General features: G+C 48.3%; 1 protein-coding gene across 2 annotated transcripts in view; it reads right to left on the bottom strand.

The window, feature by feature from the left end:
* The window catches only part of ARHGAP39 (Rho GTPase activating protein 39), a 282,235-nt gene that overhangs the window by 64,453 nt on the left and 204,517 nt on the right, over positions 1–13,265 (bottom strand). For both annotated transcript variants that reach the window (XM_038760044.1, XM_038760045.1), the window contains exon 6: positions 10,909–11,470. In XM_038760044.1, coding sequence (XP_038615972.1) covers positions 10,909–11,470 — 562 coding nt within the window. The remainder of the gene's footprint in view (positions 1–10,908; positions 11,471–13,265) is intronic.

Below are 13,265 nucleotides of genomic sequence, written 5' to 3'. Positions count from 1 at the left end.
TCCTGAAAGGATGATTTAATCCGCACAATGCCGCCGAGAAAAGTTCAACAACAAGCCTTCGACTTTCTCGAGTCGGTGCCGTAATCGCGGCTCACAAAAGCTGTTTGGCAGAAGGTGGCGGGCGGGGAGTTGGATGGCAGAGAAAGGGATTTCATTTGGAAGTTGGCACAGCCGTTGCTGTTCTTCCTCACTCTCTGTGACCCGTGGTGGCGGGGGGGGAGCTGAGGCAGAAGGACACAGAGTGCTTGTTCTAAGCACGGTCACCCAGTCCAAACCATGGGGAGAACAGTCCCTCAGAAAGTGCAGCGACAAGAATAGAGAAAGGGCTGAAGGAACATGATGTCACCCATAACGGGAGACACGGCTGGGCTTGCTGGGGATCTGAATCCAGAGAGAACAAAGTCCCCTCTGTGTCCCGCCCGGCTTTTCCCTGACTCCCACCCACACGGGAACTGCAGGAACTGAAGCTTCTGGGAGGGCAAAGAAAGAGAAGGGCTTTGTCTGCACAAAACGGGGGACTTTAAACGGAGAGGGAGGAGGCCAGAAGCATCTCGCCGGGCGCTAGTCGCCACTCAGGGCTGCCCTTCACCGGGCCACACCAAATGACTATTTTCCCAACCTAGAAGATGGCCTCAGTTCGGCTCTGTTGTCCTCACCACTCCGCCAGCGGGTCTGGCGTTAGAGAGCCGGGGCATCCGTTCTTGCCTCACGCTTTTGAAGCGAGAATGGGGAACGGAGAATGGGGATGCCAGTTAATCAGGTCGGACACACTCCCCGTCCCACACGGAGGGAGACGAGGCACTGACGACTCCTCATTTTACGGACGAGGAAACTGAGGCACGGAAGTGAAGTAACTTGCCCAAGGGTCACAGAGCGGGCAACTGGCGTGGCCGGCATCCGAACCCAGGTCCCCTGACGCTCCCTCCACTAAGTCCCGCTGCTCCTAATAACGGGGACAGGCTGTCCATTCAATCACGCTGCCCGCAGGGCACCTCGGGCCTTTCGATGTGAGACGTGAGCTTTGATCGTACAGGTCGTTCGTTACACCCAGGCAGATACGCTGGCAAGACGACCGGGATGGTTTGGGGCCGAGGGCCTGCTCTAAGGACAACCAGGAGGTGCGTCTCCTGTATTTGCTTAGCTCAAGTCCAGAAGAGCTTGGTGGTGGGCTCGTAAATTATCCCAGGGTCAATTCCTAATCACCAAAAGGAAATGCCTGGCCAGTTGACCGGCGGGCCGTCAGAAACCGGATGGTTGAGGAACCCAGGATCTGACTCTGTTGCACGGGAGGCCTGACTTGAGGAATTCCCTTAGAGCCCAGATAAATAAGCAGGGAAACGTTGGCTTCTCACTCCCCTTCCCAGGGGGGTTCGTATGTAAGTTCGGTGATGAAAGAGCTCGGCTCTCAACGAGCCACCCGCCTGGTTCAAATTCAGCATTTCTTTCTGAGCCCTTAATGGCCCGGTGAGGGGAAAAACGCTGTCTCTCTCTCCCTGCACAGATAAGCAAATGGGAAGTTTTCTCAGAGGACGAGGGACTTGTCCGATTTTTCAGGGTGGATTAGTGGCGCAAACGGGATTCGGACACTCAGCCCTAAGACTGGCAGGTGGTTCTGAGCTGCAGCATTTATCTGCGAGGGGCTGATGGAGGGATGTCTGTCTATCCCACTATCTATACAAATAGATAGATAGATATCCCCCCATCAGCCTATGGATATAGAGCTATATATCCATATCTGTCTTATATGTACAGATAGACAGATATGGATATATAGATCTGGACCCCTGGTCTAGAATAAGGTTACTAGTTAAATGTCTGGCTCATTTTAATGACTAGTCTAAGCAATAATAATAATAACGACGGCATTTGTTAGGCGCTTACTAGGTGCCAAGCACTGTTCTAAGCACCGGGGTAGATACAAGGTAATCAGGTTGTCCCACGTGAGGCTCAGAGTCTTCATTCCCCATTTTACAGATGAGGGAACTGAGGCACAGAGAAGTGAAATGACTTACCCAAAGTCACACAGGGGACAAGTGGCTGAGCCAGGATTAGAACCCAGGACCTTCAAGGCCCTACTGAGAGCTCACCTCCTCCAGGAGGCCTTCCCAGACTGAGCCCCCTCCTTCCTCTCCCCCTCGACCCCCTCTCCATTCCCCCGTCTTACCTCCTTCCCTTCCCCACAGCACCTGTATATATGTCTATATGTTTGTACATATTTATTACTCTATTTATTTATTTGTTTATTTTACTTGTACATATCTATTCTATTTATTTTATTTTGTTAATATGTTTGGTTTTGTTCTCTGTCTCCCCCTTCTAGACTGTGAGCCCACTGTTGGGTAGGGACCGTCTCTATATGTTGCCAACTTGGACTTCCCAAGCACTTAGTACAGTGCTCTGCACACAGTAAACGCTCAATAAATATGACTGATTGATTGATTGATTGATTGATTGACCTTCTGATTCCCAGCCCGGGCTCTTTCCACTAAGCCACACTGCTTCTCTAAGCAATCAGCAAACACGACAAGGCGGCCTTGTCCTGTTTTCCCAGTTCCCTTCCTATTATTATCAGGAGAAGGAGACACGATATGGCAAAGAGGCTCCGTGTGGTGTTTTTATGGAGAAAAGGAAAAGGAAGCAATTTAATAAATTTTCACACCTCGTTAAAAAAATCATTTTCTTCCAAATTGTCATCAGGTAGAGAGCACTAACTAGGATGGGCTCAATAGTAAGTTAACGTATGGTTTACTGCGTAACGATTTAAAATAAAAGCCTTTCGCTAATAGAGTCTAGAATCACCAATTACCAATTTGTACCTCAGGGCCAATTCTGGAAGGAGATGTAAATCTGGTAATTCGGGCACTGCCATGTTGTAAGTGGCATTTACAGGAAAATAACATACAAATGTTTCCTAGTTGAAATATTACTTGGGAAGCAGCATCCTTGAAAAATAAAGATGTTCCCGTCTCAATTTTTCGCTCGGGGAAAGGGTGGAAATGGGTCATGCAGAATACATCTTGCCCTTCCCCACGTAACACTTGGGTCCAAATCATTTTCTCTTGATTTCTTTTAGAATCTGTCCCCCTCCAGCTGGATTAGTAAACTCCCTCAGGGCGGGGATCGTGGCTACCTACTCTCTTCTACTCTCCCCAGCGTTTAGTTCAGTGCTCTGCACACAGAGGTGTTGAATGAATGCTACTGGTTAGAAGCAGCGTGGCTCAGTGGAAAGAGCCCAGGCTTTGGAGTCAGTGGTCATGGGTTCAAATCCCGGCTCCGCCAAATTGTCAGCTGTGTGACTTTGGGCAAGTCACTTCCCCATCCCCCCCTTACCTCCTTCCCCTCCCCACAGCACCTATGTCTGTACATATTTATTACTCTATTTATTTTATTTGTACATATTCATTCTATTTATTTTATTTTGTTAATATGTTTGGTTTTGTTCTTTGTCTCCCCCTTCTAGACCGTGAGCCCACTGTTGGGTAGGGACCGTCTCTATATGTTGCCAACTTGCACTTCCCAGGCGCTTAGTACAGTGCTCTGCACACAGTGAGCGTTCAATAAATACGATTGAATGAATGAATGAATGAATGAATGAACTTCTCTGGGCCTCAGTGACCTCATCTGTCAAATGGGGATTAAGACTGTGAGCCCTCCGTGGGACAACCTGATCACCTTGTAACCTCCCCAGCACTTAGAACCGTGCTTTGCACATAGTAAGCGCTTAATAAATGCCACCATTATTATTATTATTATCTGTAAAATGGGGATGAAGACTGTGAGCCCCCCGTGGGACTACCCAATTAGTTTGTAACCTCCCCAGCGCTTAGAACAGTGCTTTGCACATAGTAAGCGCTGAATAAATGCCATCATTATTATTATTATCTGTAAAATGGGGGTGAAGACTGTGAGCCCCCGGTGGGACAACCCGATTAGTTTGTAACCTCCCCAGCGCTTAGAACAGTGCTTTGCACATAGTAAGCACTTAATAAATGCCATCATTATTATTATTAATATCTTTAAAATGGGGATGAAGACTGTGAGCCCCCCGCGGGACAACCTAATCACTCTGTAACCTCCCCAGTGCTTAGAACAGTGCTTTGCACATAGTAAGCACTTAATAAATGCCATCATTATTATTATTATTATCTGTAAATTGGGGATGAAGACTGTGAGCCCCCCATGGGCCAACCCAATCAGTTTGTAACCTCCCCAGTGCTTAGAACAGTGCTTTGCACATAGTAAGTGCTTAATAAATGCCATCATTATTATTATCTGTAAATTGGGGATGAAGACTGTGAGCCCCCCGTGGGACAACCCGATCACTCTGTAACCTCCCCAGTGCTTAGAACAGTGCTTGGCACATAGTAAGCGCTTAACAAATGCCATCATTATTATTATTCTGAGTTGATCCAGGCACAGAGCAATGAGAGCCTCGCCTAGCTAGGTCGTGATCTGCAGCCTTCGCTTTTAGACTGTGAGCCCACTGTTGGGTAGGGACTGTCTCTATATGTTGCCAATTTGTACTTCCCAAGCGCTTAGTACAGTGCTCTGCACATAGTAAGCGCTCAATAAATACGATTGATGATGATGAGGGGGGGCTGAAGGCCTGCTCAAAATATTGGGGGTCTGAGCTGGGAGGGGGGCTTGGGGAGGGAACAATAATTGTCTCTCAGTACAGCGGTTAGGACATCATCCACGTAGGGAAGCAGCACTGCCTAGTAGACGGAGCCCGGGCCTGGGAGTTGGATGAACCTGGGCTCAAATCCCCGACCCGCTACACCTCTGCTGTGTGACCCTGGGCGACTCACTTCACTTGAAAGGTAGAGAAGCAGCGTGGCTCAGTGGGAAGAGCCCGGGTTTGGGAGTCAGAGGTCGTGGGTTCGAATCCCGGCTCCGCCACTTGTCAGCTGTGTGACCTTGGGTAAGTCACTTAGCTTCTCTGGGCCTCGGTGACCTCATCTGGAAAATGGGGATTAAGACCGTGAGCCCCACGTGGGACAACCTGGTAACGTTATCTCTCCCCCAGCGCTTAGAACAGTGTTTGGCACACAGTAAGTGCTTAACAAATACCATTATTATTATTATTCTCTGTGCCGAAGTTCACGTGGGACAACCTGATAACGTTATATCTCCCCCAGTGCTTAGAACAGTGTTTGGCACATAGCAAGTGCTTAACAAATACCATTATTATTATTATTCTCTGTGCCGAAGTTCACGTGGGACAACCTGATAACATTATCTCTCTCCCAGTGCTTAGTACAGTGTTTGGCACATAGTAAGTGCTTAACAAATACCATTATTATTATTATTCTCTGTGCCTAAGTTCACGTTGGACAACCTGATAACTTTATCTCTCCCCCAGCACTTAGAACAGTGTTTGGCACCTAGTAAGTGCTTAACAAATACCATTATTATTATTATTCTCTGTGCTGAAGTTCACGTGGGACAACCTGATAATGTTATATCTCCCCCAGCGCTTAGAATAGTGTTTGGCACATAGTAAGTGCTTAACAAATACCATTATTATTATTATTCTCTGTGCCCAAGTTCACGTGGGACAACCTGATAACGTTATATCTCCCCCGGCGCTTAGAACAGTGTTTGGCACACAGTAAGTGCTTAACAAACACCATTATTATTATTATTATTCTCTGTGCCAAAGTTCCCTCATCTATGAAATGTGGATTAAGACCCTGAGCCCCACGTGGGACAACCTGGTAACGTTATATCTCCCCCAGCACTTACAACAGTGTTTGGCACATAGTAAGTGCTTAACAAACACCATTATTATTATTATTCTCTGTGCCGGAGTTCCCTCATCTATGAAATGCAGATTAAGATTGTACGCCCAATGTGGAACCTGATTAGCCTGTACCCACCCCAGCGCTTAGAAAAGCGTTTAATACATAGTAAGCACTTAACAAATACCATCATCATCCTGTAAAAGATGCACATATGTGTTCAAGTCCCCGCGCTCTGGCTGGGACTGAGCTGGCTTTAGCTTCATCCGGGCAAATGTGGCCGGGTGGGCTTCATTCATTCATTTATTCAATCGTATTTATTGAGCGTTTACTGTGTGCCGAGCACTGTCCTAAGTGCTCAGTCTTCAGGTGGTGTGAGTGGACTGCTGGGGGTCTGACCTGAGATCGAGGCCCAGGATTTTAGCCCTTTATTATGGTATCTGTTAGATGCTTACTATGTGCCAACCACTGAACTGAACACTGGGTTAGATACAAGATAATCAGACACCATCCATGTGGGGCTCAGTCTAAGGAGGAGAGAGAGCAGATATTTAATCATAATAATAATAATAATAATAATGATGGCTTTTGTTGAGCTCTTACTATGTGCCAAGCACTGTTCTAAGCGCTGGGGGGGATACAAGGCGATCAGGTTGTCCCCCATGGGGCTCACAGTCTTCATCCCCACTTTACTATGACTATGACTATATGACTATAACTATGACTACTACTAATAATGAGGATGATTATGGGTATTGTTAAGCACTTACTATGTGCTAGGCACTGTACTAAACGCTGGGGTAGTTGCAAACTAATTGGATTGGACACAGATGAGGTCACTGAGGCCCAGAGGAGTGAAGTGACTTGCCCAAAGTCACCCAGCAGACAAGCGGCGGAGCCGGGATTCGAACCCATGACCTCTGACTCCCAAGCCCGATGTCACTACACATACGCCTGGATGATTCCGGCACTTATCCAGTGCTTAGAACAGTGCTGTGCACATAGTAAGCGCTTAATAAATGCCGTTATTATTATTATTATTATTAAGTGTGCTGCCCCTGGGGCTTGGAAACCACCTACTAACCCCAGGATTGTTATTAAATCCCATCTACAGGACTGCGGGCTGGCGAATAATTGAAAACAATCTGTCGGGTTGCGGAGGAATGAACCGTTTCCTCAATCTGCAGCTCGTCCAAGTCCTCTCTGGAATCGCAACACACGGTCCCGAAGGCTGTTCCTTCCCCAAAATAGCCGGCTCGTCTGGAAGACAAATCCCCGAACCGCCATCCACACGGTTCCCTGGCTACTTCTGGGGCAGCCCGCAGAATTCCTGCTGCGAGACGGGAGTCCGAGGGGGAAACTACAAACGGATCGTGATCCCCGCGTTCCGGGTCGATCCGCGTTGAAGGGTGGGAGTGGAGAGATTCTCCTCCAACGTGAAAGAAAATCATTCCCACACTCTGGACTACGGGAACGGAGCTGCGGATCTTAACTCTGACAAGTGGCCCGAGGACACGAGGCTGCCCCTATTGCTATCCCAAACCGCAACTGCCTGGGAAAAAAAAATCATAATAATGACGGCATTTATTAATCAATCAATCGTATTTATTGAGCGCTTACTGTGTGCAGAGCACTGTACTAAGCGCTTGGGAAGTACAAGTTGGCAACATATAGAGACGGTCCCTACCCAACAGTGGGCTCACAGTCTAAAAGCGCTTACTACGTGCAAAGCACTGTTCTAAGCGCTGGGGAGGTTACAAGGTGATCAGGTTGTCCCACAAGGGGCTCACAGTCTTCATCCCCATTTTCCAGATGAGGGAACGGAGGCCCAGAGAAGTGAAGTGACTTGCCCAAAGTCACACAGCCGACATTTGGCGGAGCCGGGATTTGAACCCATGACCTCCGACTCCAAAGCCCGGGCTCTTCTCCACCGAGCCGTGCTGCTTCTCATGGGTCTAGATAATAATAATGATGGTATTTGTTAAGCACTTACTATATGCAAAGCACTGTTCTTAGCGCTGGGGAGGTTACAAGGTGATCAGGTTGTCCCACGGGGGGCTCACAGCTTTTTAATCCCCATTTTACAGATGAGGGAACTGAGGCCCAGAGAAGTGACTTGCCCCAAGTCATTCATTCATTCATTCAATCGTATTTATTGAGCGCTTACTGTGTGCAGAGCACTGTACTAAGCGCTTGGGAAGTACAAGTTGGCAACATAAGGCGGAGCGGGGATTTGGACCCATGACCTCGGACTCCAAAGCCCAGGCTCTTTCAATCAATCAATCAATCAATCAGTTGTATTTATTGAGCGCTTACTGTGTGCACAGCGCTGTACTAAGCGCTTGGGAAGTACAAGTTGGCAACCTATAGAGACAGTCCCTACCCAACAGTGGGCTCACAGTCTAAAAGACTTTCCACTGAGCCATGCTGTTATGTACCTAGCTGATTTTTAATTTGGGGGAAAAAGAGAACCATCTCACCCTGGAGGGGGTAAGCCTACAATGGGGGCGAAGGCGGATACCGTAAAAACAGTGGAATTCTTGGTCCGGCTTGCGAGTTCCTCCCCGCTACTCCACACTCCTACATTCTTCATTCAAGCGCTTAGTACAGTGCTCTGCACGCAGTCAGCGCTCAATAAATACGATTGAATGAATGCATTCATTCTTTCAATCAACCGTAGTTATTGAGCGCTTGCTGCGAGCGAAGCACTGTACTAAGTGCCTGGGAGAGTCCAACACACTGACACATTCCCTGCCCACGACGAGGTCGCGGTCTAAAGGAGACCGACGGTGACACACTCTGAGCTCACTGTGGGCAGGGACAGTCGCTCCTCATCGTTGAACTGTAATAATAATAATGATAATGATAATGTTGGTGTTTGTTAAGCGCTTACTATGTGCAAAGCACTGTTCTAAGCACTGGGGGGGAACACAAGGAGATGCGGCTGTCCCATGTGGGGCTCACAGTCTTAATCCCCATTTTACAGATGAGGGAACTGAGGCCCAGAGAAGTGAAGTGACTTGCCCAAGGTCACACAGCAGACATGCGGGGGAGGTGGGATTCGAACCCATGACCTCTGCCTCCCAAGCCCGCGCTCTTTCCATTGAACGACGCTGCTTCTCTGTACTTTCCCAAGCACTCAGGACGGTGCTCTGCACAGAGGAAGCGCTTAATAAATATGGTTGAATACATTAATAGAAATGGATAAGGAAATAAATAAATTGGTAATATATACAGCTAGATACCTATGTGCTGTGGGGACAGAGGGGAGGGTGAATGAGGGAGCAAGGAAGAGCGGCACTGAGTGAATTACACACATGTGATAAGTAAATAAATAAATTGGCAATATATACAGATAGATACCTATGTGCTGTGGGGATGGGGGGGAGGGTGAATGAGGGTGCAAGGAAGAGCGGCACTGAGCCAATTATACCCAGGTGATAAGTAAATAAATAAATTGGCAATATATACAGATAGATAGATACCTATGTGCTGTGGGGATGGGGGGGAGGGTGAAAGAAAGAGTGGCACTGAGCCAATTACACCTACATGATAAGTAAATAAATAAATTGGTAATATATACAGATAGATACCTATGTGCTGTGGGGATGGGGGGGAGGGTGAAAGGAAGAGTGGCACTGAGCCAATTACACCCATGTGATAAGTAAATAAATAAATTGGCAATATATACAGATAGATACCTATGTACTGTGGGGATGGGGGGGAGGGTGAATGAGGGAGCAAGGAAGAGGGCACTGAGCCAATTATACCCACGTGATAAGTAAATAAATAAATTGGCAATATATACAGATAGATACCTATGTGCTGTGGGGATGGGGGGGAGGGTGAATGAGGGAGCAAGGAAGAGCGGCACTGAGCCAATTATACCCATGTGATAAGTAAATAAATAAATTGGTAATATATACAGATAGATACCTATGTGCTGTGGGGATGGGGGGAGGGTGAATGAGGGAGAAAGGAAGAGCGGCACTGAGCCAATTATACCCATGTGATAAGTAAATAAATAAATTGGCAATATATACAGACAGATACCTATGTGCTGTGGGGATGGGGGGAGGGTGAATGAGGGAGCAAGGAAGAGCGGCACTGAGCCAATTATACCCATGTGATAAGTAAGTAAATAAATTGGCAATATATACAGATAGATACCTGTGTGCTGTGGGGACGGAGGGGAGGGTGAATGAGAGAGCAAGGAAGAGCGGCACTGAGCCAATTATACCCATGTGATAAGTAAATAAATAAATTGGCAATGCATACAGACAGATACCTATGTGCTGTGGGGATGGGGGGAGGGTGAATGAGGGAGCAAGGAAGAGCGGCACTGAGCCAATTATACCCATGTGATAAGTAAGTAAATAAATTGGCAATATATACAGATAGATACCTATGTGCTGTGGGGATGGGGGGGGAGGGTGAATGAGGGAGAAAGGAAGAGCGGCACTGAGCGAATTACACCCATGTGATAAGTAAATAAATAAATTGGCAATATATACAGATAGATACCTATGTGCTGCGGGGATGGGGGGTGGGTGAATGAGGGAGCAAGGAAGAGCGGCACTGAGTGAATTACACACATGTGATAAGTAAATAAATAAATTGGTAATATGTACAGATAGATACCTACGTGCTGTGGGGTGGGGGGGAGGGTGAATGAGGGAGCAAGGAAGAGCGGCACTGAGCCAATTATACCCACGTGATAACTAAATAAATAAATTGGTAATATGTACAGATAGATACCTATGTGCTGTGGGGATGGGGGGGAGGGTGAATGAGGGAGCAAGGAAGAGTGTCACTGAGCCAATTACACCCATGGGGCCGGTCGGGGGTCGGGGGTGAGGAGAGGGGAGGCTCCGGAGGTGGGCTTTGTAGGGACGTGCTCTGCCATCACCGTGTTTTGGCAGCCTCAGCTGAGACCGGTAAAGCTCATTTCACGTCGGTTTTTGAAACGGACGCCCAGCGACGAAAGGCCAATGCTACGGTGCAGACCCAAATCCCTCTCTTTGTTTTCCGAACGAGAACACCCCTCGGGGTGCCAAGCTCAGGCCACGGCAGAAAGAGGGCGGCCACCGTGGCCTCGGGGGCGACGGCTCGCGGGGAGGAGGGACGACGGACATTTCCGACGGCCAGTCGGCGCACTCTGCCTTACCTTTGGTGTCATTGACCGGATCCATGTGGCGGTAGATGTACCCTTCCAGGTAGGAGTGGAACTTTGGGGTCGGCGGGAAGAAAGCCAGGCAGATGGCCATGAGCTCCCAGCCCCGAGCCAGGCTCTCGTAGCGAAAGTTCTCCGTCGTCTGGCGGCAGAGCTGGATGTACAGCTCGTCTCTCAGGCCCTGCATGCTCCAGCCTTTGGTGGCAATCTCCAGGGCCACGTTGAGCTGGTCGGCCTTGGCCCGGCGGTCCCCCATGTACATCTGGATCAGTTTGAAGATCTCGCAGGCCTCCTTCTTCACGTTGCGGTCGCTCGTCATGATCATCGGTTTCTTGATGGAGTCGCTGCTCCAGGCCAGCATGTTGGCGATGGACACTTTCCTCCGGAACAGCCCTTGGGTGTGTTTGTTAAAATGCTTGGAGGCCCAGTTCTCGATGTCGGTCTCCGAGGACGGCTTGCGCAGGGTGAAAGTTGGGAAGACACAGCTGGCGCTGGGCATCATGTTCCGGTTCTGTCTGCTGCTCTCAAACTGGGCACAGGCACCGAGGTCCTCTGACTGGGAAACGATAATAATAACGACGGCGTTTGTTAAGCGCTTACTATGTCCAAAGCGCTGGGGAGGATACAAGGTGATCGGGTTGTCCCACGGGGGGCTCCCAGTCTTAATCCCCATTTTCCCGATGAGGTCACTGAGGCTCAGGGAAGTGAAGTGACTCGCCCACAGTCACACAGCTGACAAGCGGCCGAGCCGGGATTTGAACCCATGACCTCCAACTCCCAAGCCCTCGCTCCTTCGACTGAGCCACGCTGCTTCTCATCTCAAAAGAGGGAATACGTTCTAATTACTCTCTGCATTCAGGGCCGGACTGTCAGCTGACATATCCTCAGTAGCTCGGGGATGCTGAAAGAATCACAATATCACTGGAAAAATTCAAGGAAGCCCACTAGAATGGTGGCAAGGCAGGCAACGTTTCATTTTTTTTTCAAAAATGGCATCAATTTGTACTTCCCAAGCGCTTAGTACAGTGCTCTGCACATAGTAAGCGCTCAATAAATACGATTGATGAAGATGATGATCTGTTAAGCGCTTACTGTGGGCCAGGCGCCGTACTAAGCGCTGGGGCCGATTCAAGATAATCAGGTTCGACATGGCCCACGTCTCATGTGGGGCTCATAGTCTCACTCCCCATTTCACAGATGAGGTGACTGAGGCACAGAAAATTAAGTGACGTGCCCAAGGTCACACAGTAGACGAGTGGCGGAGACGGGATTAGAACCCAGGTCCTCGTCACTCCCAGGCCTGTGCTCTATTCACTCGCCCACGCTGCTTCGCTAACATTTTCGGGGACTGGAGGGAAATAAACTCAAGATAAAGAAGGAAAGGCATTGATAGATAAAGGATGCGGCTTGTTGGACGCCATCCGCCACGGAAATAGCATCAGTCATAACTATTAGGGATCCAAAAAAAGGCTTTTTTTTATTCCATCAAGCCAGGGGCCGTTGATGAGGCTGTGCTATCATGCTGACAAACCATTAAAACTCATATTCTAGGCTTTTGTGCTGCTTAGTCCTTTCATGACTATAAGTAAAGGCTGAAAAAATAAGATTCTCAAACCGTCTAGCAGTAAGAGCCCCAAATAGCTCCCCTGGTTAGGACACCAACGAGATGATTTAAAAAGAAAAGAAAAAAAAAAAGAAACATTTTGGATCTGTATGCTCAGCCTGGATGGAAACCAACTTCGTGACCACCTTCATGCTAAACAGTATCACCCTGGCTTTGGTTTTCCAAATAATCACCCGTCCCATCTTCCAGTGCCACTAACACAATGGGCATTCCGCAAATCCCGCTGACTGTCCGGAAAAGGATGATGCTTACCTGAAACCGGGGGTGTCCGGGCAGAGTATTTTCTTCAAACATCCACCCATAGGAACGAAATCTTCAAACACTTAACAGAAGTTTGGGGGGTCGGTTGAGGGGGTGTGTGTTTGGATTTTATATATAACCTATGGCCCAACTAAATACACACTGGCTTCATCCAGTCTTTCCATTAAATGTTTCAGGAAAGGCTGGTGATTTCCAGAAAACAATCAGCGCAGGTCGGATTGTAGAGGGGGGGGAGGAAAAAAGAGACCTGTAATTGAAGGTTGCTTTAGTGTTTTCCTGCTTCCTGGGAATTGTGGTCAATTTCCTTTCAGGCAGCACAGCGGGCAGACAGGAAACTGGGGGCCCGGAGACGACAGGGTCAGAAACTAAAGTGGGAAAAAACCACTTCACCCGTGGAGGTTTTATTTGGAAGGAAAAAGACAATGTGGTTACCGGGGACCCAACCTTATAAGGGCTGGGGAAAGAA

Source organism: Tachyglossus aculeatus, chromosome 18 (assembly GCF_015852505.1).
Source record: "Tachyglossus aculeatus isolate mTacAcu1 chromosome 18, mTacAcu1.pri, whole genome shotgun sequence".
Taxonomy (NCBI): Eukaryota; Metazoa; Chordata; class Mammalia; order Monotremata; family Tachyglossidae; genus Tachyglossus; species Tachyglossus aculeatus.
Note: the sequence above shows the minus strand (reverse complement) of the source record. Positions and strands in the feature narration are given on the sequence as shown.